This window comes from Neopsephotus bourkii, unplaced genomic scaffold (assembly GCF_033783945.1).
Source record: "Neopsephotus bourkii isolate Nb327-2 ecotype Australia unplaced genomic scaffold, CSIRO-AGI_Nbou_v1 NB_1691, whole genome shotgun sequence".
NCBI classification, from domain to species: Eukaryota; Metazoa; Chordata; class Aves; order Psittaciformes; family Psittacidae; genus Neopsephotus; species Neopsephotus bourkii.
Genome location: NW_026902165.1, coordinates 17,142 through 44,397, shown reverse-complemented (window position 1 = coordinate 44,397; position 27,256 = coordinate 17,142). Strand labels below are relative to the sequence as shown.

Sequence of the window (27,256 nt, the reverse complement as noted above, 5' to 3'; positions counted from 1 at the left end):
ATGAAGTTTAACCATGCCAAGTGCAAGGTCCTACACCTGGTTGGAGCAATCCCAGGCACAGCTACAGGCTGGGCAGAGAAGAGATTCAGAGCAGCCCTGCAGAGAAGGACCTGGGGGTGCTGGTCAATGAGAAAATGAACATGAGCCGGCAGTATGTGCTCACAGCCCAGAAAACCAACTGTATCCTGAGCTGCATCAAAAGGAGCATGACCAGCAGGTCGAAGGAGGTGATCCTGCCCCTCTACTCTGTTCTTGTGAGGCCTCACCTGGAGTATTGTGTGCAGTTCTGGTGTCCTCAACATAAAAAGGACATGGATCTGTTGGAACAAGTTCAAAGCAGGGCCACAAGAATGATCAGGGGACTGGAGCACCTCCCATATGAAGATAGGCTGAGAAAGTTGGGGCTGTTGAGCCTGGAGAAGAGAAGGCTGTGTGGAGACCTCATAGCAGCCTTCCAGTATCTGAAGGGGGCATATAGGGACGTTGGGGATGGACTCTTCATTAGGGACTGTAGTGATAAGACAAGGGGTAATGGGTTAAAACTTAAACAGGGGAAGTTTAGATTGGATATAAGGAGGAAATTCTTTCCTGTGAGGGTGGTGAGACACTGGAATAGGTTGCCCAAGGAGGTTGTGAATGCTCCATCCATGGCAGTGTTCAAGTCCAGGCTGGATGAGGCCTTGGGTGACATAGTTTAGTGTTAGGTGTCTCTGCCCATGGCAGGGGGGTTGGAACTTGATGATCTTAAGGTCCTTTCCAACACTAACCATTCTATGATTCTATGATTCTATTTAGGTCAAAATAAGACAAAAGTTTTAATAAAATTCTGCAGGGTTTTGAAAATGCAATTCACTTGTTGACAAGTGCATTGTTACACATAATTCACATTACGTGTGTCTTAAATTTACCACTATGACAGTAAGAAGTGTACTGCATCTCAAACACTGTATTTCATTTGTTCATGGTTGGACCTGATGATGTTAAAGGTCTTTTCCAATCTAAACAATTCTGTGATTCTATACTGCTGCATACCAGAGAAGTTAGGCTTATTTCTATAAAACATATGAAATGTAAGAATCCTGGAGCAATATTGAACTAGGCTCTTTGAGGAGAAAGCGCTGAAGTAAAATAAATGAGATGGGACTTCAAAGAATTTTTATCTACTACCAAATGCAGGGCTCTATAATACGTATTTTTATCTGCAGAAATTCCTGGAAGAGCTAAGCCTTTTATAAACAGAATACGGAATTAGTATGTAGGGATATGACAAACATTTTTCTCTCCCTAAAAGCTGATAATTTTATCTCTACCAGATTATACCCCAATTGTTCTGAGGGTGTTTCTACATGCACGCAAACTACATTCATAGCTATGTACACAGTCCAACTATATTTGATGTGTTGCTGGGCTGTTCTAAGAACTCATTCTTTCTTCTACTGGGTATTAAAAATACCAGCATTTCAAAACTGTATGTATATAAACTATGCTCAAGTTTGTCTTATTTGCAAGCTCATGCGAGGAACACAAACCTTCTTCTGCCTTTTGCAGGCATGATCTTAAATCACTGTAGTTTTCATGGGCTCCAAAGAGGAACACACTGTGCCTTACTCTCAATTCCCAAAAGCACACAGATTAGGCTTGCATGTCTCCTGTTCTACTGCTGCAGTCTGACAGAAAGCTGGGAGCTGTTGCAGCAGTTCTAGCACCAGTGACGGGAACAAAATAAAAGGTTTAGCTTGCACAGCTGCTCAACTACGAGTATTCTCCTCAGACTATCTGTTTCATAATTCATTTCCAAAACAGCTTTACCAATGAAAGGTAGCAATGTAAAAACCCACTTGCCTTTGAGCATACTGCAATATGCTTCATTATGTTAAAAATTAAACTATTTTTTCCCTACTGATGAATAAAACCAGCAGTATACTTCTGTCCTGGGTTCAGCAGTAGCAGTCATTTTTTTCTCCTTAGCAGCTGGTGCAGTGCTGTGCTTTTGACTTTTGGCCTGGGAACCGTGCTGACAACACTGATATTTTTAGTTACTGCTCAAATGTTTAGTCTGACCAAGGACTTTTCAGTCTCACACTCTGCCAGGGAGGAGGGGAAGCTGGGAAGAAGCAGAGACAGGACACCTGACCCAAACTGACCAAAGAGGTATTCCATACCACAGCACATCATGCCCAGGATGCAACTGAGAGTTACCCAGAAGGGGTAGTTCACTGCTTGGTCAAGCTGGGCATTGACGGGTGGTATTGTATTCTCTTCCTTTGTTATTTCCTTTATCATTATTATTATTGGTGGTAGCAGTAGTGATTTGTGTTATAACTTAGTTACTGGCCTGCTTTTATCTCAACCCATGGGAGTTACATTCTTTCGATTCTCCTCCCTGACCCTCCGGGAGTGGGGGGTGGGAAAAAAGTGGGGGGAGTGAGCAAGAGGGCTGCATTGTTGACTTACGGCCTGGGCTTAAACCACAACTTCTTAAAGGAAAAGTATTTAAAAAGCTATTTTTGACTTAATGCTTACAATGTGTTACTTGTAATTTGTTCACCACCATAAACTGCCCTGCAGAGATCTGATTATTACAGCATCCACTTTAGTACAGATTAGAAATATGTTAACATAAATGTAGATTAAATACATAAATGCATATAATGTTAAGGTAATATACTTAGATGCAGTAAAAATCAGCTATGATGTAACATGCTGTAATTGGTTTCCCTGATATTAAACAGATTGTCTCAGAGAAAATCTTTTTCCCCAGTTATCTGTGTTGAGGTACTGAATGCTCAGACTTCTCTAGTTTCATAATTTTGCTCCCCTTTCGACACATACAAGCATTAGATGCATACCAATGTTGAATATTTACAGTGTATGCAGCATGGCTGGTTTGAAATCTTGGCATCTGGCTGCAGATGTATAAATGCAAAAAGAGCCAAAACCTTGCAGACTGCTTGTCTAGCTGCAGTGATAAATACCAATTAGTAATAAATGACTCTGCTGCCATCAGTGGCTTGGATACTGCTTTCAAGCTACCTGCATCACACCTGCCCAAAACAATACAGCAGCTCTTACTATTAAAGTGAAATATCTGCCCCCTGTTTTCAACCAGTAGGTGTCTGTGATCTTCATGATTCATCATGGAAGGAGCAGAAGGACTTGGAACTGCTGTGGTAGAAGAACGTCCGTGCCACAGAACACCAGATACCTATCTGGAAAAGAGATGCCCAGCAGCAAGGTGGTGGCCTCTGCATGGGGTTGACATCTACATGTAGAGGCACAGGGAGAGGAGGAGGCAGATAGCCAACACTATGGGTACTCACGCAGGCTTTCACAAACACGGTTAAGAGCCTTCACTTAAATGTCAGTGTGAATGAGATGGATGAGAGGACAGGAGGCAAGAGGACAAGTGGTAAAGATGTGAAAATGCAAAACTTTGTTTCATTTAAAAGGATGAAGCATCCACAAGAAAATTACAGTGGGATGCTGGGAACATAGCTATGGCTGCTGCTGTTTCAAAGCAGCCTGGTTATGTTAACATGAATTCTTTTTCAAGGTAGGTAGGCCGTGTGGGATTTTTCTGTAGTACGACTTCTAACATGAATCTGGCACCTGTGTTATTTTTCATTGGTGAAACATTTAAAAGATTCTGCCCTGTTTTGTCTTGGAAGAGACACACACGCTTACATTATGAAATCAATATGCACCTCAGCATACCCTTATCCACCTGCAATTCTGGCATGGTAGAAACAAGTGCAAAGGGGTAGATTACAGCTATTGAGCAAAATCTGTGCATGAATTTGAGAAGAAATATAGACACCGTAAGTGGCAATGTTTTTCCCACCCTGTGGTGGGTAATTCTGATTTAATTTTCATTCTGGCACTGTGAGCAGAGCATGACTCCATTGTCTCATCCAAACTAAATGTGCTGCATCAGATCAATGAATGTGAACATCATGTAAGGCTTTAGATCTACTTTGCAAAAACAACAGCCACCACTTCACCCCTTCTGATGCAGCTAATAAAGAACAGCTCATCAGGCCTTGCAACATGTTCCTAATTCTCAGAGGAACCCAGCAGCAGCCACAGTCACTTGGAGATTCTGAATGGAAATTCAGACCCTGTTAACTCAATTCTCTAGCCAGAGAAACAGACAAGCATTTTCCTCGCACAAGGGTTGTGAGCAGAATGAGGAAAAGACCTCGGTCTGCAAAGCACCTCCCCAGGTCATTCTGCATGAATCTGTATTTCTAGCCTGTAGCCTCTTCAGACTCAGATGCTCTCAGAAAATCAGAGCTGCCTAAAATACTCTGGAGAGCACTTGGAGGTTGTTTCTGGTGAGATCTGTGAGCACATATACTGAAACAAAAATGAAAGAAAGCTCAGTCATTGCTAGATGTTATTTTTATAGCGTGTTCTGACATGACATTTTACAAGTATTATTAAAGCAGGTGCATTTAATGATGGTTTTGATACTAAGAAAGTTATGCTGTCTTGAGTAATCAATTTTACATAACTATTTTTTTTTCCTTAAACCATTCTAGGATTCTATGACATAACAAATTATGTTCTTTGCCTTGATAACTTATCAGTGTGCCACAAACATGTGTGAACATTGCAGTAAGTTAAGCTTTTTGTATGCAGCTTGCTATCAGCATCTTGCCTACTCTCCAGTTGGTTATTTAAGGAGGCAGAAAAATACTGTAATTTATAAAAATCAGTGCTACTGTCAGTAGCTTTAGAATTTCATTGACCATCATCAATACTTCAAAATTCTTTTGTGGAAACCATCTTTTATCCCTTTACAGAATAAAGGGAACACAATATGGCTTTCTTCTGTGGTGCTCCCAATTATGTGACTGCTGTACTCTAAGGCCGTTACTGAGTTTGGAAACATCTACGCTTCTTTTCAAAATCAGCTGATCACTCATTTTTATAGTCTCAACATTGCCATGGAAGTTAGCTAGTGTGTTATAATTTTCATTACCTCTTAATAAAGACGACCCATTAAGATGGGTCTAAATATTTTTACTTCTACCATTGGAAATAGTAGATCAGTGCTTTTTTTACAGAGGTGTTTTACTAGCTACATATAGATACAACATCTAATTGTGAACAGATTTTTCTTGTTAATTATACAACAAAAAAAGGCTGAGTTGAAATAGGATTAATATATCTTGTGGTTAATTAAACATGAAGCTTCTAAGGAGATCACTTCAACAACACAAAGCAATTAAGACTTTGTTACGTACAGGACATAATTAGGTAGGAAGTTCTTGTAATCCCAAGGACTAACTTTTAAAGCATGCATTCCTTTAAAATAATTTATTATCTGACTTACCTTAGAAAAAAATATCAAATGTGGGTACACACACTGTCAACACAGGTATCTTTCCAGCTCTGTCCTGATGTCAAAGATGAGTTATAGATTAAAACCATGGCTCTGTTTTAAGAAAATTTGCCTCTATTTCTATCTTTACACCTGTTGAGTAAGTCTGAGCTCCTGTGAGTAGAGGTACGCCAAGACACAAACCAAAACTCAGTCAGGAAATTGGAAGGACAGCCTTCACTACAAGTCTCTTGGCGATTTTGAGCTGCAGTATTCTTTTTCTTCTACTGTGATTTCCCTTTTAGATCCTTTTTCTTCTACTGCGATTTCCCTTTTAGATTCTTCTTCTTTTCTCTTTTTTTTCTTCTTTTCTTTTCCTTTTTTCTTTTCCTTTTCTCTTCTCTCTTCTTTCTTTCTTTTCTCTTTTCTTCCTTTCCCTTTCCCTTTCCCTTTCCCTTTCCCTTTCCCTTTCCCTTTCCCTTTCCCTTTCCCTTTCCCTCTCCCCTCCCCTCCCCTGCCCTCCCCTCTCCTATGCTTTTTCTCCTATGTCATGTTTATGACAGGGAAACTGTTCTTGAGTTACATGAGGATCAAGCAGAATGAATGCCATTAAGCAGAGTGGAAAGATGGTCTTGCGCAATACATTGCCACCTAGACACACGAGTTAACATGGAAACCAAAACCTAAAACTGTGTTCTGCTGAGATCCATAGAGTAGGATGTTACTAGGGAAAAATACATGATGGAACCATGAATAGACTAAGATTCAGAAACAGCAAGAGAAATGTCCCTGTCTACTTTACGTGATGCTTTAACATGCTGAGATAGGACTGTTAAATTTTTTGCTTATTGCTAGGTAAGTGCCAGCCTGGTTAAGCATGCTCCCCCCTCCTCTGGAGAAGGCTGCAAGCTAGTTTGTTGCCTTCTAATTTAGATTAATTTGAGGTTCCTTTGACACAACTACTTTGTGTTTGTGTCTCAATTTCATTATCTACTTAAAAACCCCACAACCATCTCTGTTCAGCATTTGCCAAGGCAGGAACCAGTCTGTTTCTGTCCACTTTATCTAGGGAACAAAATATGAAAATATAACCCTTATTTTCAAGAAGGGGAAAATGGATGACCCAGGGAACTACAGACCAGTCAGCCTCACCTCTGTGCCAGGCAAAGTCTTGAAGCAGATTCTACTGAAAGGCATGTTAAGGCACATGAAAAACAACAAGGTGCTTGGTGACAGCCAACATGGCTTCACTAAGGGGAAATCCTGCCTGATCAACATGGTGGCCTTCTAGGATAGGTCTATGGAACTGATGGACAGGGGTAGAGCATTTGATGTCATCTACCTGGACTTGTGCAAAGTATTCAACACTGTCCCAAACAACATCCTTGTCTCTAAATTGGAGAGACATTGATTTGATAGGTGGACCACTCAGGGGATAAAGAACTGGCTGGACAGCCGCACACGAAGAGTTGTAGTCAATGGCTCAATGTCCAGCTGGAGACCAGTAATGAGTGGTGTCCCTCAGGGATCAGTGTTGGGACCGATCTTGTTCAACAACTTTGTCGCTGACATGGACAGTGGGATTGAGTGCGCCCTCAGCAAGTTTGCCGATGACACCAAGCTGTGTGGTTCAGTTGATAGTCTGGAGGGAAGGAATGCCATCCAGAGGGACCATAACACACTTGTGAGCTGGGCTGATGCCAGCCTCATGAAGTTTGACCATGCCAAGTGCAAGGTCCTACACCTGGGTCGGAGCAATCCCAGGCACAGCTACAGGCTGGGCAGAGAAGAGATTCAGAGCAGCCCTGTGGAGAAGGACCTGGGGGTGCTGGTCAATGAGAAAATGAACATGAGCCGGCAGTATGTGCTCACAGCCCAGAAAACCAACTGTATCCTGAGCTGCATCAAAAGGAGCATGACCAGCAGGTCGAAGGAGGTGATCCTGCCCCTCTACTCTGTTCTTGTGAGGCCTCACCTGGAGTATTGTGTGCAATTCTTGTGTCCTCAACATAAAGAGGACATGGAACTGTTGGAGCAAGTCCAGAGGTGGGCCATGAGGATGGTCAGGGGACTGGAACACCTCCCCTATGAAGACAGGCTGAGAAAGTTGGGGCTCTTCATCCTGGAGAAGAGAAGGCTGCGTGGAGACCTCATAGCAGCCTTCCAGTATCTGAAGGGGGCCTCCAAGGATGCTGGAGAGGGACTGTAGTGATAGGACAAGGGGTAACAGGTTAGAACTTAAACAGGGAACTTTATATTGGATATAAGGAATAAGTTCTTTATTGGGAGGGTAGGGAGGCACCAGAATGGGTTCCTCAGAGAAGCTGTGAACGCTCGCTCCATCCCTGGCAGTGTTCAAGGCCAGGTTGGACAGAGCCTTGAATGACATGGTTTAGTCTTAGGTGTCCTGCTCATGGCAGGGGGTTGGAACTAGGTGATCTTAAGGTCCTTTCCAGCTGTAACTTTCCTATGATTGTACGAATAGCAGAGTTTGAACAAGCATGTTCTGAAATCAATCAGAATCTCTTAATACAGCTTCACTCCACTTTTAAAGTGGCATAAAGACTAAAATTGCATGAATGCAAAATTGAAAGGGCTATTCAGTGAAAAATAGCTTTCCTAGACCTTAGTACATTTTACTTAAAAGATCCTGACAGATACATCAAGAAAATTTGTGAGATATGCTTAGTCAAGTAGTAATATCTAGGAACAAAACCACACGGCTAATTAAAACAGCACAGTCCAGTTAATAATGCATCAAGCTATCAGAAACCAGAACTAGACTCAGTTCCAGTCTACTCTCACTTTCATCCTGTACTGTCTTTGTCTCATCTGTTTCTATATCAGGCATTTTTTCCTTCTCAAAGACACTTGACCTTGTCAAGGTCACTTCATTTCGCTCCATCCTCTGTATTTTCTTTCACATCCTTTTGTCTTGTTGCAACTGAAAGCATTGTGGGATGACACCTGTGTCCAGTTGTGCTTAAATTTAAAACTAATTCACATGTAGATGTGAAAACAGGAACAGCTTTATGAGGAGTAAGTGAAAGCTATTCTGAAACATTGCCATGGAAGAAGAAGGCATGAATAGGAAACACATTTGCACGTTTCTCTCTGTATTCCTACCCAGCCAGTTTCATGCCAATTTTGTTATTTTGAGAGAGGGCAAGGAAATGATGGCTTTCACAAATAGGGCCAGATCATTATTTCAGATCAGTGGAAACGATAGTGAGATAAAACAGGCAGGAATTTAAATAGATGAAAAAATAACATCTTTCCATTAAAATTTAGTGTATGCCATTTTCAGAAGTTGCTGCTGTTGGCATGAAGTCAGAGCAAAATTTCCACCCTAAATACACAGTAACAAAAAATACTTCAGGCTGAAATCTATGTACATCAAGATTCAGAACAACCAGGGAATTTTGCCTACACTCCCAGATGTTTTAAAGTAAGATCAGAAATTGTTACTGTAATAAGAAATAGGTCATTATTCAATTTATCTTTCATGTGCAGGGGAGTGATACACAGATCAAAACTACAAATCAGTAAGGAAACTTACAGTGCTCTCTTGGAATGCTTTAGAGCTAGACATGATTCAACTGCTTATGGAAACTTCTCAAGTAATTTTTGTTACTGATAATGAATTTTTTTATGTTCCAAAGATAGGCTCTGAGACACTGAGTTAACCCCTCATTTTTTACTGAAGACTCAAAAGAGAGAGTAGGGAAGATAATTCACTGAACAAAGTCAGACTTCATGCAATGAAATATTTTTCTCTTAGAAAATCTTAACCATAGCCAATTTACAGTTCAAATGGACTCTTCCCTTTGTACCTTTTTATGAAGGTGTAATCACAGACATTTTTCTTGGACATCCTGCAATAAAGAGCTTCTGTATTCTTGCCTGCCCTTTTAACAATCTCTTTGTATTTGGTCAGAGTAAAATCAAGAGGCTCCAGACTTCACTACCTAAATAATAAAATACCAACTAAACACAGCATTGAAAAGGCAAAATACACCAAGATTTTATGCTGCCTTATTTAATTCCAAGGCTGAAATTCAATTACTAGTATAAATAATTCCATAAAATGAATTACAGAAGAAAGTTTTGCAAAGTCAAAAGCAATTTAGGAAGGGCAATGCTGAAATGCACAACTTAGTAACATTGTTAATGTGAATAATACATTTAACATGAAATGATTTGGAGGAAAAACTGGGTTAGAGAGTGATCTCTGGAATGGCCATCAAGCATTTGCTGGCAGGTACCTCTGAATAGGAAATCAAAATCTAACTCTTAATATCATTTCTGTAAGCTATGTGTTTGTTAGTAGTGTTCAAAAAGCATTGGGGAATGGAGAGCTTAGAGTCTGGGTTTTTTTTTTTTTTTTTTTCTGAAAAAAATAAAGGAAGGAAGGAAGGGAAGGAGGGAGGGAGGAAGTAAGATGGAAGATGGAAGGAAGGAAGATGGAAGGAAGGGAGGGAGGAAGACGGAAGGGAGGGAGGAAGGGAGAGAGGGAGGGGAGAGAGGGAAAAAGAAAGAAGCTTTCTGCTCTTGTTGAGCCATATTAAAAGCAAATACTGGCCACCTAATTGCAAACTTAAAACTATGTTTTAGAAGCCAGCAAAGAAATCACAGTAAAGTGACCTGTTTAGAATTCTTTCCTAGGCAGTGCAAAGTAGGTAAATTCAACAGCGTGCCATTTAGAAGTGAGCATCAATCTTTACCTGCTTTTGCCTTTAACTAAATTCCTCAGAACTATTTGTCCAGTACTGGTTTATTCTACTACTGGCTGCTTTTCACAGCAAAATTTATCTATAGTCAGCTTATGGCAAAGTATGGGAAAGATCCATACTAACAATTTAGTTACAACCCGCCTTGTTATGTTGCTGCAGCCTGTGAACTATCAGACTGTGTGAACATACCCTGTGAAGTTGCTCATCAAGGTAACCATAAGACCAAGGAGATGCCAGATGAGTTGTCTAAGTTAAGTCCTTCAAGCAAAAATGACAGCTGCTTTGCCAAGAACCACAAGAAAAGAAGAATATTTAAGCTGGTAGCCAGGCAGAAACCACTTACTTGGCTACTTTCACCAGTATTAGTATTAATGCTTGCTTTGCTAAGGACACGGTTCAAAAGATATTTAAACAATCCACACAGTTTTCTCCTTATGACTTACTTTCAACATTTAGAAAATGCTACAGTATAGTGATTTGCCATCTCGTAAGCCCCTGTGGAATTCATTACAAATAAACAGGTAAATAAAATAAAAAAAGGGGAGAAACAGGATGTGCAATAATAATGAGTAAATACCCCATCAGAGGCAGGAAACAACATGCTTTTTTTTTAAAGGAAGGAAGGAATGAATGAATGAATGAATGAATGAATGAATGAATGAAACAACCACCAATAAAACAAGCCAACCAATATGAGATGAAAAATAATGTTTTCTTCCCATATTAAAAAGGAGACAGATTCACCCCACGTAACTTTCATCTTTCAAAAATTCATTACCTAGTTTAAGCTAATCTTCTGTCTCTGTGGCTAACAGGGTAAAGGCAAATCTCCAGGATGATTCACAGCAGGAAACTTTAAAGAATTACTTACAGTAGGATGAAGTATTCCCTGATAGTACTTGTCATATTTCCATTGACTACAGAAGGAGACTAAGCAACTAATTAGAACTAGATATTTAAAGATATCTATAAATTGTATATATAAATTTTATATAGAGAACCCATAAAATTAAATTTTTTTGTAGTTCAGTCCATTTGCATCAGGTTATACAGCCAGTAACTTGGTGAAATGCAAAAAAAGGTCTGGGCTGCCTCTCCAGGCTCATGTTAGCTGTGCTTTTCATGAGGCTGCTGGAACTGACATAGCATTAGGCATGGTTATCCTCTGTCTACTCTTCTTATTTATCTTAGTATTTAGACAATTTCAGATAACTTGTGTTGGTGCTACAAAGCACAACATGCACCACTGTAAAGTTTTGCAAATACTGGAGAAATGCAGCACAGTCTACTTTCTGTACTCCGTAAGAAAAACTGAATAGAAGCTGGGTCAGGGTCAGCCTTTAAATAAGAACTGTTTAATTCGATCACTTAGGAGCTTAAACACTGCAAATAATAGCTAGAAAATGAATACAAGTAGATCCTGTGATGTCATGTGACTCTTTAAATAAGGATGTTTTTGCATATACACAACAAAAAGTGAATGATTATTTGGAACACAATTTTAATTTTGTTTTCAAACAAAAGACTTTGTGATGTGAAAAAGATGGTCATGTATTAAACTGAAAGAATAATTGCAGTACTGAGACAATTCTTTTCTAGGAGTGTTAATGAAAAATCTGTTACATTTTCTAGTACTGGAGATTAGGTTGGCAGGAAATCACCCAACTACTGGCAGTCATCACATTCTAAAAATGTGTAGGTACATGTATAACAGTTGCTTTGCCAATCTTCAATGTTGTCTTTATCAGCAATTGGGTTGTTGGTTTTTTTCGCCCCTAATAGTGCTTAGCTGATTCCATCATATACAATCAGCAAGACAAACATTAGAAAAAGACATTGCTTGTTGCTCCACTCTATTATTTAAGAGAAGCATGACAACTCAACTGACTTCAATGGCAGGTATATAAAATAACCGTGGATAAACTGCATCAGGGTTACACTTCATGCACATCAAGCTGCAGAAACTTCCACTATCTTTGCAGCAAAATACAAGCCAAGCAACCAGATGAAAGTAATTTTTGCAGACAATACATGGTTTTAAAATTTTCAAGTGAAAGTAGAAACATAAAGCTACTGCAGTGCTCCTCTTGACTTGAAAGCAATATGGAGATATAAAGGAACCTCAGTAGGTTTCCAAGACTGGGATACTCTTTATCCAACTGAGTTCTGCAGTGAAACAGACCTTCAAAAAACACAGCTTACTGCTGGTTTTAAGATAAAATACTACCAATACCCATGTATGGTTGTAAAGTTAGGACTTATTCTAACTTTAATGAAAAACAATTTATGCCAAAAAGATTGTTGGGGAGGAAGAAGAAAGTTCCAGCTATTTGGAAACATCAAAATGAGATTCTTTAGCTCCAAGTAATATTGCAGAAGACAGTAGATTAGGGAAAAAGCATCAGAGAAGATACCTGCTGAAGCACCAGGCAAACGACAAATAGGCAAAGGCATTAACGTAGATGGTGTTTCTGTCTTTATTTGGCAATGAGAGAGAGTGGAAAATCAGTATGATGACAGATATGGCAGTAATAGGGAAATATTTTAAAACACCAAAACTTAACTAAAAGCAAAGAGAGAAAAGGGATCTTAAGCTTAATTTGTAACTGCAGAAGATTAGTAGTTGAGTGGGACTGGATTTTGAGGCAAATGTGAATTCTTTTGAATGACAGCCTTAGCTAGGAAAATGAGCTACAGAATGGAGATAACCTATTTACAAGAGCAGTCACCAAACAGTTCCTTAACACTTCCTTTAATGTCAAATAACTGAAGAAACAGGGAGGGGGCAACTGGCTGGAATTACAATCCTGGATTGTGCTCACAAGGAGCAGAAGCACTCCCAAACTGGCAAAGCTAACTGCTCACTTGTTCAGCAAGATCCTGGGGAAAACCTGTGAACTGGTTCAAGGTAGCAAATGATGCTCACCAGCAAATAACAGTAATGACAGAAAGTGACTGCCATGAAGGGAAGTGAAATTTAGGCTTAAATTTCTCAGTAATTAACCAGAAATGCTATATCTTACCTAATTTATGCAAAGTTTATATATAATTATGTGAAGCAAAGCATTACTTTTAATTTCCCTTCCCATCTCCCCCAAATTTGTATTTTTATCCAGATGATTTCACAGAAGTATCTTCAGAAAAAAGGCAGTCCCTAAAGAAAGTTATCAGGAGTAGACAGGGTTACTTGCCTTAGATTTGATACCAAACCTGAACAGTTACGTTGTTCTGTACCACAAAGATGCAGAGATTTCAACTCAGATGAGTACAGAGACACTAACCAAACAGGTTAACTAAGTTAATGGAAGCTCCTGTAGTATAAATTAGACCATGCAACTGAGATAGCTTCTGCAGCATCATCACTAAGGAACAGCAAGAATGCTCTTGAGCAAGCGTGGGGGAATTCAGATCCAGATTATACCTGGCCTGGAAAAGTTAATCTCATTAACTTCTCCTCCACATCACCAAAATATTTTCTTCCTTCCATTTCTAATGATGGTGTTTGGTGTAAAGGCGTAGTGCTGTGTGGGGAAACTGGAGTTCATATGTGATTAAGTTCTAGATCACAACAGATTTTCAACTACTGCAGCACCAATAAGCTCAGTATACTTCTTGAACCCCCAAAATGTCACATAACACTTCATATTCCTGCCTCTGGAGCAAAATTATGGATGTACCACTGCAGAACTCCTTAAAACAAAGAGCACACTTGTTAATGGCTGCATTTTAAAATACACTGAAGATTCAGAATTTTCCTTTTTGAGAGAAAACCAAATAAAACAACCCCAGTTCACAACAGAGAATTTACCTCTAGGGTTCATCCAAAAGTTCTGTGAACTGCCCAAAAGTATCAAGAAGCATTTATTCATGATGCAAACATCACCTCTCAGCAACCTTTACCACAGCAGGCACTCTGCAATGCATGCCAGCACACAAGCTTTTAAGGAAAGAAACAGTTGATAGCAATGGCATTTGGGCCAAGATCCCCAAAATAACCGTAAGAACAGACCTGTACAAGTCATCCACATACCACACATTACAACAATAAATTTTAAAGGCATCAGTAGACTTCTACCCTGTATTGACTCTCCAGTGAAAAATTATAAAAGACAAGCCAAGTAAGGCATGTGAAATGAAAGTTCAAAAGGCATGGAAAACTAACACTGTGAAACATCATACCGGTAGGCCAGCAAAATCCAGAAACTTATGTCTTACTCGGGATACTGTGGAATTGCTATTGAGATGATTCCTTGTAATATATAATTGCTGAGAGAGAAGGGCAAACAGATAAATTTGCTTTCACATGCTTTTTACTACAAATGTGTTTTGACTAAACCCAATGAAAGCAGCATGACGATAACATTGCAGTCAGTATGTTAAAAGATTACAATGCAATAATCTGCATTTTAAGGAAAAATACAGAGAACTAACAGCAAAGAGAACAAAAATGATTGAACAAATTTAAACAACAATCATCTTCCTTACAGAACTGTTACCTAGACTTGAAGTATGTGAACCCATCTCTACTCACAGACTGAATTCAGAGTAACCAACCTACAGTAGAAGGTAAGGATCAACTTAAGTGCTGAAAGCACTAGTGTTTTTAATGCCTCCTGTTTTTTTATTTCCCTTTCAAACAACAAATGTTATGATAGTCCTCTGGAGAAATATTAACTATAATGACATTCAGGAAAGGGTAAACTAGTCATATTCCTGTGAAGTTACTGAACTCACACCGTAGACATATGACAAATGAACTAAAAGAAATTTTTCTTCATGGCTTTCTTGTGACCAGATATAAACAAGTATGCCTGCTACTTCAAGGACTTGTAGAGACTGTACAAGTGGACAGATTAGATTTGCAGGTTTAGGTGGGTTCAAACATAGCAAGACTTGGAACTGAATGGAAAATTGTACAATATAAGAATCAAGTCTTCAGCCCCTTGCCATCTTTTGCTAAGTGAAAATCGACTGTCATCCACAGGAGGAGTAACACCCCAACAGGACATTCCTGTGGAGTGTCTGCACACCCTTTGCTTCTTGGTATCACTGATGGGGTAAATCATAGAATCATAGAATGGTTAAAGTTGTAAAGGACCTTAAGATTCACCCCCTCTGCCATAGGCAGGGATGTCTCACCTTAGACTAAACATTATACAACTGCCTGTCTTCTATGTGGAGAAACATTTTCATCTGCTTCTCCACCATAAAACACAGCAATAAAATTTTCCTCCTCTCCTTATTAACTGTTCTTTTAACAAGGTGCATTTAAAACATTCAGCAAATCCCAGGATCCTCAGTTATTCAAAAGTTAAACAGACAAGCCAACTGCTTCTTCCATTCTGTACATGGGTAAACTTGAAGAAAAGATAGTAATGGTATTGCTAAATTGCTTAGCAACTGTAGGTAGAAAGCTAATATGTCATAATTTATATGTGAAAAGATTACAGGGGGTTAGTAGTCACATCTAGTGCTATTGAGGCTTCCCACTGAAAACTGCACTGCAAACTGGCAGCTGACTCAAAACACTGCTATTTTCAGCAGTTCAAAAACTGTAAATGTGTCAGCGACTGCTCAAATAGGCTTTGATACTGACAATTTATTGCAATGTTTCACATTAGCGTCCTACTGACTTGTATAAATCACTCCCAGGCTGAAAACAACCCCTCTGCACAGCTTTGTAATGAATTCATGCGCTGAATTAGTCTTGCTAGCTTCAGAGAGGCATTGGAAGGTGATTTTGATCAGTCTCAACTAGACAAAGACAATTTCTACGAGCCAGATTTGCTAATACGCACCAAGCAGAAGTAAATATGCTTTTCTAGGGCTCCTTGGGAGGACATAAGGGATAAAAAAATATGAACATCTCAACAAAATAGAAAAAGTCAGTGAAACAGATCTGCAACTACTATTCGTGCTCATTAACAAAGGAAAATTTATGGCTGCTGGGTTTGGTTTGACCATAATGTTTGGTTAGTGGAGGTGAAGGTTTCCTTGGGCAGGGGTTTCTGCAACTGAGGTACCAAAGACATGAAGACCTGTGTGAGCTTTTATAGATTTATCTTCTATGTACGGCAGAGTAAGGATGGTTACACTCAGAAACTGAAGAATATGAATATAATCCTACAACCAGTCAACCATTTCTATACCTGAAATGCAAAGAAGATAAACATTTGGGCAAATGTATGTGAAACATTACCTGCAACCACTGTGACTGGTCACTGTGGCCAGAGGTCCAGGCATTAACTTTGCCTTGCTTGTCCAGCCGTGCTTTCCTGGGCTCCCAAGTGAACATGTCCATGTTGAGTGTACGGAAAACACTGGAAGCGCTAATTTGGTAGTCCTGTATATGCCCTGATTTCATCCCCAGGGGTTCAGAGCAACCTGGAACAGCAAAATAAGATTTGTGACACTACCTACTTATCTCTGCAAGTAGTATAGGTTTTCGGTTATGGAAAAGAAAACTAGCAATTCTTGAAAAAGGCTTTAATCAAGACTATTGTTGGAGGAACTTGAAAAAAAAACAAATGAAAAATAGCTAATTCAAGGCACTTTATTTCAACACTACCTTGGGAGAATCAAAAACAAGATAGAGAATTCAACATATTTCATTCTGGCATAAATGTATGAAGGCAAACAAACAGAAAAGATGACTTTTGTCTCTTCTTATCTTGGCTTTCTTTTCCTGTCCAGCAGCTTGTTATCATTTCCCCTGTTCAGTTTTATTTTTTCATGCTTTTATGCCATGTCACATCAACCATCTGTTTGCCTACTGAGGAAACATTAACTTTTCTTAAAGCCACTGCTGAAGTACAGTGTTAACAAGCACTATGCTCTTCTATACTTTTGAATTGGTTGACATCTAGCCAAAAATTTAGAAAGCCCCAGCACCCACTGAGGGAGTGGAAGACTACAGAAAGCCAAATGTGAAGGAGGGAGAATAATAGGAGATAATTGCTTAGAAGAAATAGAGTTAATGGCTTATTTGCTTAAACCACATAGATGTCCCATGTGATTGAGTTACTTTGATTGCAGCATGTTGGGTGTCCATGGGCGGGGGGAATAATAAGTGGCTCTGTGCTCCTCTGATTCGCTATTGTATACTGGGAAACGAGAAGGTTTTTGGACCCAGAAGAGGGAAGAAGCAAGCTGTCAACAGGAAATACACCCTTTGATAGCAGGACTATAACAACAGTGCTGGAAGGCAAGGAAGGCAGATGAGCTGCATAGTTTTAATATTAAAAAAGATAGGAAAATTAAAGTCAAACCAAGTGGCTGAGAGCCAGAGGGCTGCTAAGAGGTTAGGAAAGGTGGATGTAGAGCTAGGTGGAGTAATGCTTGATTATTGAGGAAAAGGTAAAAGAGATGAGAATGTAAAAAGAAGCTGTTTTTTTCATTCCCTTCCTGCCCCAGCTGTCAAAAACCTGTATACGTGCAGCTGTCCCAAAGTTTTCACTTCACAAATTCAGGGATCCTACTCGGTTTAGTAGCTGACATAACTCAGTTAAATTGCCCATAATATTTTGACATATTCTAACTAACTGAGTGAGGTGTGCTCATGACCTAACATACCTGGTTTTGCGGAGAGTGCGTCATCACTGTGAATGCACAAAACCTTGACTTCATTTATCATTAGGAAGACAGAGGTTTTCCACCTGATACTCATATGCCATGCTGCACAGATGGTTCCTATCAGTCATTTGCTGAGTAACCTGCTGTGTTTCTTAAAGCGCAGAGATAAGTCATGAAGGGTTTCCTGTTGTGACCATGACCTACTCTGCTGGTGCCTCTTAACAAACTAGGAGCATTGTGTGACCATTTAAAACACCTTCAAAGTTTTCACTCTGTTTTTCACTTTATTTGAGCTAGGCATCAAAGATGGTTCCCCTTTTCATAAAAGTTCATTTTCTCCACAATATGTTTATCAGATTTAAGATGTGAGGTGTTTTTTTTTTACTTTCTTTCCTAGTATTAGCAAAACCCTTTTGGTCACATTCTACTTTCTGTTTATTTCTGTAGGTTTAATGCACACGATTAAATAGACTTATGTATTCAAATCAAGAAGGTGAGACCAGGCTCCTTGTGGGGAGTCTGACAGCGAGAGCACGTGCATTACAACAGACAGATAATATGCTCTTTAATGTAGTAAATACTGCATTTAAAATTTGAAATACTGATGTGTTTCATACTAAATTGAAAACTAATAAAAAAAAGAGTTCACTTTTGAAAAATTAATGTTTCAGAACTGATTCTCAGTGCACAAATGAAAATTGCACTGCCTTGTCTGTAGAAAGAACTACCTAGTTCAACATCAGAATAATTTTCCCGAGAGTATGAGGGAACACTTGATAGTACAAATGAGGGAGACTCATCCTTTGCTTTAAAAATGGACTTTGCTTATTATTCAATTCTGAAGTATCAATTCCGGATCACAAGGGCTGTCAGCAGGAATGTTTCATCTGAGGAACCTGAAGCAGGTTTTTGACACAAAAACATGGGTTGTCAAAACTGTTTTTCAGTGCTGGTTCAATCTATCAAAAATAATTCTATATTTTCTGAGTATTATTATTGATTTATGAAACAACAGATGTCTCTGCCTGTGTGTCTGTGTAGGCGTGCATGTATTAATGGGATTTTACACTTGCCTACCTTCTCCACTGCCCCAAAGGGAAAAGGAAGACCATTGTTAAAGGTAACAGGAGAAAGTAAGAAGAACAATGAGAATCAGAAGAGAGGAAAATGGTGGCAAAACAATGTGTTAGTGCTGTGACTCAGAGAACAACAGCAGACCCAGTTGCTTCCCAGCTCCTACAGCACCCTGCTGCAATGACATAAAGTAATGACTACTTACTTTGATAGGCTAGCTGTTACCTATACAGCAAAGGATAGAAACATCAAACCAGTACAAAACTTTGTGTCTGTAGCTAGTCATCCCTCACAAAAGTGTGTCTATAATAATGCTTCTGACTCCACAGGACATCTCTTCACTGCACCGTATCTTCTTTAAATTTGCTTTGTAATGTCCCTGCAAAGGGATTCAATCTCCCTTTCCATTTTCATAACCTGTTAAAGTTAGTGAGAACTGATGTGGCCATACAGCTATGGTCAGTAAAGCATCTTAGGTCAAAATATTTGAGATACTTTGATATCACCATCTCTGATAAATGATATCTGGCACCTCCGCATGTTTTAACCTGTCTAGGTATAGGGTTTGCAGTTCATTCTTATTTGGTCTAGCTCAATGGAACATGAACAGTGAAACAATGAGGATGAGAGTGCATTAGCCTGAAAGAATCTATGTGAAGGCTATTCTTTGTTCACTGTTCTGAAAGCACAATATTTTACTCTGCGTCCTGTCCTACCACTCCTTTCAAGAAAACTCAAACCCTCAATAGAAATATTGAATATCCAAAACCACAAAAAGATCTCCATGCAAAGGTCTACATGCATCTTGTCTGGGGCCAGGATTCATGCAGTACTGGCAAAAGCAGCACAGGTAAATTCTTTGAGGGCAAAGGTGATTTTGTTTTGGCTAATACTGTGTTATTTTTCTTCTATGAAAATCAAGAGATTTTTTTTTTTCTCTTAATGAACACTGGATTTCTTTCAGATTAGATAGTGCTGAGAAGGAACAAGGTAAGGGGAATCGTATGAAATGCAGATGTTACTAGCCCCTTTGTGTGCGAGTTTGTATGAATAGTATCTAAAGGTACTGTCAGGATAGAGAACTAGTAGCTTGCCAAAAAGAGGAAAATTACATGCTCAGAAGATGTTGATTTTCAAATGGATGGTTAAGCCCTGGGGACCAGCATTCCTCTGCAAGACCCGATAAACTCAGAATACCAAGGATTTGCTGAATTGCTGCACAGCCACCAATATACAGGAGAAATAACAAGGTATGGCATAGACTTGCATGCAAAAAGGCAGAGCCTTCTCTGTGCAGCTGTTTCATTGTGTGAGTGAACTGCATGAGTAAGTGACTGTGTTGTGCAAACAGTTATCTGTCTTCAAATACAGCAGCTTGATGTTACTAGTAATACCAGCATAATGAATAAAGGCATTCTAATAAACAGTAGCTGTGATCTGCTTCTTCCTCCACATCAATGTTTTATGAAGGGAAGGGAGTTTACCACACAGATGTGCAAAACACAAATAAGGCAGGAACAAAAGTCCATGAAAATTAATGCCTAACTTACCAATGTTAAACATCACAAACATTGATCATGGGTTTTGGTAATATCTGACCACGGGTCCTGGTAAGTAAACCTATTTATAAGCCTAGAGCAGATTAGATTGAACATCTTGCTGAAGTCTGTCCTAAGAAAATTACTTTTTAATCATCTGGTGCTGTGAGACAGTCTCCCTCCCTTCAATACCGAGTCTTTTTCCTAGCACCAGGACTTTTTAGAAAAGTCAGGCCTCTCAAAGTGTTTTTCCGTCTAAGACAGATCACCTGGAATTACAGCGAATTAGTCTGTTATTTATAATTGTACTCTTATGAAATTGTTCTGCTGAGCCTTGGCTGCCTGCAGTTCTAAGAAACGATGACCTTGAAACTGCTAGGAGACCACTGAAATGAATTCACTTCAGTAGCTTTCACAGTTCTTTGAGCAAAACAATTCCTGGTCATTCTGGCAAGGACTTACTCTAAATTGTAGTTCTAGAAATGGAAGACATAAAAAAAAAAATCAATCTAATAGACTAAAGGAGCTAGACAGAGTTTTCCATTTACTCTCAAACCTATCTATATTGGAAAAGGGCTACAGTGAGATTAATGCATTAACTTTTCATTTCTGAATCTGGTTTTGATGCCACTAGAGGACTGAAAATTATTTAACTCCAGCTGCTCTGATACATCATTCGTGAACTGGATGACTATTGTTTGTACAGTAAGCAGGCAGCCACATAAAAATCATTCTTCAATGAATTCAGTGGAGCACTCCCACTGGTAAAGGGTTGGTCTCTTGAAAAAGATAAAAAATTTACATGCTCTGCTGAATTTGTAAGGGAACATGGTTCTTGCAGAGAGTGGCTAGAGGTCAGGCTTTATAGCTATGAGCTAGAACTTCTGCTACTACAAACCTTAAGAGGGTTTATATTGATTCCACTTGTTCATTTACTTTTTGCCATGAGATGCTTCTGCTAGAAATCCACAAAACATCTAAATTGAAATCTTGGCTAAAGTAGCATAGCAAAAAATACCTGACTGCACTCTGAGCGGTCCTCAAGGGCAGGGGAAGAACCCTTGTCCCTCCAAGGATGTCACACAGCGTGTTGTCGTGTTCACACCACAGACAGAAGGAATGACATCAGCTTTGATGCCTGTTTGTGCTGTGCCTCTGCTGTGCAGCACTGCACACACAGCTTTGGCTCTCAGAAACTGTTTCCAGTGCTTAGTTTAGCCTGTGCTGAGTGTAACTGCGAATCAGAGAATCTCTGTCTCTTAGTCCACTTAGTATGGAACATTACAGGTCCTGATTGCTCTCTGCAACTGAAAAGAGGATGAAGGCAAGAAAGTGGCTGGTCTCTTCTCCCAAGAGCAAGAGACAGGACAAGAGGAAAAGGCCTCAAGCTATGCCAGAGGAGGTTTAGAGTGGAGATAAGGGACAATTTTTTCCCCAAAAGGTGGTCAGGCATTGGAACAGTCTGCCGAGGGCAGCAGTGGAGTCACCATTTCTGGAAGTATTCACATATCATGTAGACGAAGCTCTCAGTGACACAGTATAATGATTGGACTTGATGATCTTAAAGGTCTTTTCCAACCTAGTTGATTCTGATTCTATTAATAGCTGTTGATAGTAAAACTGCTATAAATGTCTTTTTCCAGGTTGCTGGAAAAGTGGAGGCTAATGAATGCAGAAAGATTTACTAAATGTTATTAGGTTGCTACTATATTACCTTACTGCTGCTACAGACCTGCTGCCTGCAACTACTGCACTTACATCACTTAAGTAAGTGCTGCTGCTTAAACAATTCGCATAAGAAGAGATAAGCAACTGGGCAAGTTGCTAGAAAAGAACTTCATTTCACCAAGAATACCAGGTTGCGTGAAACACCATCCACCCTGGCCTTGAACACTGCCAGGGATGGGGCAGCCACAGCTTCTCCAGGCAACCTGTGCCAGGACCTCACCACCCTCACAGGGAAGAACTTCTGCCTAAGAGCTCATCTCAATCTCCCCTCTGTCAGGTTAAAGCCATTCCCCCTTGTCTTGTCCCTACAGGCCCTTGTCCAAAGCCCCTTTCCAGCTTTCTTGTAGCCCCTTTAGGCTCTGGCAGCTGCTCTAAGGTCTCCCCTTAAGGAGCCTTCTCTTCTCCAGGCTGAACAAGCCCAGCTCTCAGCCTGTCTTCCCATGGCAGGGGTTGGAACTGGATGATCTTGAAGGCCCCTTCCAACCCAAACTATTCTGAGATTCTATGATTCTGTGAATAAAATGCACATGGTTTAGACCTCAGTGCTGTTGGTGGTTGACTTCTGAGGGGCATTGGTTGCAGAACACCCACCTGACAGCTCACAGCCCAGAAGTTCCATTCGCAATGTGCAGTGCCTTCTGCACACCTGAGGATACAGCCGTATGTACTGTGACTTGATAGGAGGGGTGAAGGAGTTGGCATATGGAGTGTTGTTGTCCACATTGCCACGGAACACCTATGATAAAACAATATATACATAAAACTGGAGGTTCAGTTGATTTCCATATCTCAGAAATACCAGGGTTGCTCTTCTGCACATTCCCATGCATTTTTCCCAAACAGAGGTAGCCTTATCATTCCTAGTGCCCAATATGCAAGTGTATAAATAATACATGCTGACATCAGTTTGCATCAGCACGTGTTTGCCACATGCTCTGAAAAGGGAACCTCTATCTTGTCACCCCTATAAACTGAAGCTACTAATGCAACTAAATTATGTCTTCTTTTCTAATTAGTGTATTAAATAATCCCAATTCAATTTAGCCTGCAATTATTTGCACTGATTGACATTTATTTTTCTCCCTCTGCTTCAAGAACCTGATCCAACTCCCACTGAAGCACACTGCAACCCTCACACTGATTGCATGGGGAGTTGAATGAAACCTATGAGCATTCTTTTGTTCACTCCTCACTAACCAGATATGCCTGTAACTTTGTTTTCCTCTTTCATTAAATACCTTTTCATACAGCATTTAGATTTTCTAATAGAGTTACTACGTTTAATGCTGCAAAGTGCCTTAGCTCTATCCTAAGTTACACAGTAAAGGGATTTTTGCTGCTTTGTATGCACAACTCCATAAAAAGTAAGTGGTAACTACAAACTGTAAGTGCATGGTTCTCACTGAGTGATACTGTTTGTGCCATGCAGAAATTAGCACTGATGAATGAGTTCTGTGCTTCTAAGGGTTAACACTAATATTCCAATGTAATAAAAATAAATTGAAAATGGAAGAATGAATAATTGCTGGTAAACTAATTAAAACAAAAATCAGTTAAATGTAATAAACAGGATTATTCTAGCCTTGGGACATAGTATTTATACAACCATCGATTAAAGTACAAGAAATTCTTAGCAGACAGAATGCGCAAATTTATCGATTTTTTTTTTCAGACAAAAATAATAAGAAGGCAACCTATATCACAGTGTCAGGCAATTATGCTCATCTTCTAGAGATACCTTTGAAGGCAACTAAAACACAGGACATTTTCACATAAAAATGCCTTAATCTTACCATATCTTCATTTGTGCCTTTTACTTTGTACATTGTCCACGACTTCCCATCATTACTGTATGCAATTTTGTAAGATTTTACATATTCTGGACTTCCAATCCTCTTGGCACCTTGAGTTATAACTCCAGTGACTCTCATCTTCTTCTGAAGGTTTATCTGAAATAACAGTACAATGTTATCACTAAACACTTGACGGTCACAATTCTGATTCTTGATTCCTTTGATTCCTTTATTTTATTTATTTAACAGAAATGAAAAAAAATGTAGCTGTAGCACTTAAATTACTATCTTTTCACTTGCAATAATTCTTTTTATCTTTCATGCATTTAATGTACCTATGCACATAAATAAATGAAAAAAATCCCTGAACTGAAAGCCTGTACTATGCTTATGTCTCCACATGTACATGTACAAACACACACACACACATGTATATTACTGATACATAGAATATTACTGGTGTATTACTGGGATATAGCATATTACTGGTATATAGGATTATTGCTGTATATTTCCTTCCTAAAAAGGAAATGCAAGTGTGATGACAACATAAATAATGCATTAAAATACATTAGCACTTGCCTCCTTCAAATTAATCTTGCCTCTGCTGTCCAGTTCATGGCTCTGACCCACTACAATCCACACTATTCCAGACAGCAGTCCCAGTACAGGAATATGGAGAGTAAGAGACATATCAGGTCTCTGCTGTCTAAATACTTAAATCTCTTTATACTTTATCATGTAGTCTCAAGATTTTCTCTCACTTGGTAATGTAGTCTAGCCTCTATTAAGGATGCAAGATGATCAAACTTCAGTGCTTCAATATCTTCCTGTGTACACATGGGAAAACGAAAGAAAGAATTTTACTGTTCTTTTGAGAGAGTCTAGCTATTACTCTCCTACTTATCTGAAATATTTGGGCTTATGATATTTTTCCTCTTGAGGCAAAATAAATTTCAGTATAGTTTTACCACAGTTCTCCCTGTAAGGAATTGATAAACACTCATACCTTTTTAACATAACAATGGGTATTTTAGAGTTTTGGACCCATTAAGAGAGGAGAAGCTGCCTATAAAAACTTAGGGTTTTTTTTTGCATGATCTTTTGCAAATATTCCAGGAAAACTCAAAAAAATTTGCAATTGCAGTGGTGAAAATGGACTTACAAAAGGAATTTACACAGGAATTCACAATTATTAGAAGAAATTCAGGTCTTTTCACAGCCTTGGGAAACCTTTTCCCCCATCCCGGAGGAAAAAAAAAAAAAAAGAAGACACACTATATTTGTAAGGTAACAGCTCCAGAGACTACTATCAGCCCCCTAACTACATTTAAAAATGTCGTTAACATAGAATAAGCAGTTAGACATAAAGGCTTCTAGAATTTTCTTACACAGGTTCCACTCTCTAAAAAGAATTCAAGAATATTAATAAACAGTCAAGTAAAACAATTTTTACTATACTTATTAAACGGTTAATAAAGAAGTGAACACCATCTCTGAACCAAATTAGAAAGCATACCCAAACAGAAACCAGCCATTGATTATTTGCCTTTTGCACATACTAGTTGTATCTTCACATTTCACTGTTGGGGAAAGGGAAGATATAATTCAACACCAGACAAATTTTCTTGGATCCAGTTATGTATGCACCTAATATTCTTCCAGTTTCACTCTCAATTTTTTTTTTTTTTCCAGACAATAACCTTAGCAAGGTTTTTTTGGATCAGAGTTTATGTGAGGGCTTTTATGTTTGTTGGGGTTTTTTTCTGTTTGTTTGGTGTTGGTTTTTTCTATGTTTTTATGGGTGGTTGTTTTTTTTTGTTGGTTTTTTTTTGTTTGGTTTTTTTTGTTTACTCAGAAAGAGTAGTTTATAATGAGAATACCGGCTTTAAGCTCTGGATATTATATTCCCACACTGGGTCCTTCCCATGTCCAGGCCCCCATCTCTAACGCACAACAAATCAATCACTGCACTTCAAGAAGTAAAAGAATGACAAAAGACCCACCCAAAATTAATCTCTCAATGAGAGTAAAATATTTAATACAGACACTGTTTAACCCATGTTCTGTGAGTTTCAGGAGGCAAAAACCCTGCCTTTTTTCCTGCTATGTACCATCCTGCTCTATAGACTTATCTGGACATCTGTGCAATTCTATTTACTTCTCTGTCTTAATAGACAGCATCCTCCCTTTTAGAGGTTTTCCTCATCAGTATCCATATTCTGAGTTGCAAACTGAGCTTTGGCTTTAAGCACTACTGAGCCTGATGTAACACAGAAAATAGAAAGAGGACACTGTGTTTTGAAATTAGGTCTACATACTCTGTCAACATTTCCAGGCAAATCCTAATGAACGGGGGAAAAAACCCTGCACTTTTCAAATCCCTGCAGCTTGCTTATGTACAAAATATGGCTAACATCATGCCTGTGGTAGCTCCTTTGACTGCATATGAAAATAATTGTCACTTTACGTCTGAGTTTTTTTATGTGTTTTAAAATTTTCAAGTCCGAGCTTATCAAATCTCAGAATATTACAACTCTTCAATGACTATAACGACGCAGGTGCTGAAACCTGCTTTCTTAATGTACTTCGGTAAGAAGCAAAGTTCCCCATGTGAAATGTGAAGTAGCTGTGTTAGCACTAAAAGCACTTTCAAAGGTATTTTTCTGCAGCAATTGTAAAGAAAAACAGCTATGGAAGCTCTTTGTGGATTCAGACATAGGACATAATGTTCAGAACAAATTCTAATTATACTGGTGACTGTGTTTTAACACAAACAAAGAAGTGAAAGTCACCAGGATAAGAACAGTTTAACACATCTTTTAACTGAAGGTGAAAGCATGTTCAATTATAAAGGACCCCTTACCATTACCTAGAATAACTGGGAAAAATCAAGGATAATAGAAGATCTATAGTATTTTGAGGGGTTTACCTCTGTAATTTAAGTGCTAATGCACAATAAAGAACTTGTAAGAAGAGACACTTGCACATAAATTTGAGGAAATTACTTACAAAAAAAAAAAAAAAGAAAGGTAATAACGGACGAATCAGTTCCACCAGCCCTATTTAAATTTAAGATTATTTTAGAGTAACAGATTCAGAACTGATGCTTAATCACTGTCCACAGATCTGCATTCAGGCCCCAGCTCAGAGAGGGTTCCTGGGTCCAGCAGCTTCCACAAGACTTAATTCACCCAACATCCACCAGGGATTCAGCTGTGAAGCAGATCCAAAGATGCCTTTGTTGTACATCCTCATGGCACAAGGCATTTTCTGAAACTTAGGTAAGGTGTCCCTTAACACCTGCCAGTAATGGAATCTACCTCAAAGAGGTTTTGCATTTCAATGAGGAAGTTTTCTGGGGTGAGAATAAATTATGTACACTGGAGCACTCAGGTAAAACTGCATGTAAAGGAAAACCAGTAGTCTGACATCAACTCTTTTAAACATGATTTCTACAAGAAACAGATTACGTCCACAAAATACACAGTG

At 39.1% G+C, this 27,256-nt stretch overlaps 1 protein-coding gene across 1 annotated transcript in view; it reads right to left on the bottom strand.

Moving 5' to 3' along the window:
- Positions 1–27,256, bottom strand: part of LOC133224534 (EGF-like repeat and discoidin I-like domain-containing protein 3) — a gene marked incomplete at its 5' end in the record, with an annotated part of 80,794 nt that overhangs the window by 36,668 nt on the left and 16,870 nt on the right. Inside the window, 3 exons of the mRNA XM_061376058.1 lie at positions 16,259–16,443; positions 22,563–22,707; positions 23,765–23,920. Of these exons, the coding sequence (XP_061232042.1) occupies positions 16,259–16,443; positions 22,563–22,707; positions 23,765–23,920 (486 nt within the window). The remainder of the gene's footprint in view (positions 1–16,258; positions 16,444–22,562; positions 22,708–23,764; positions 23,921–27,256) is intronic.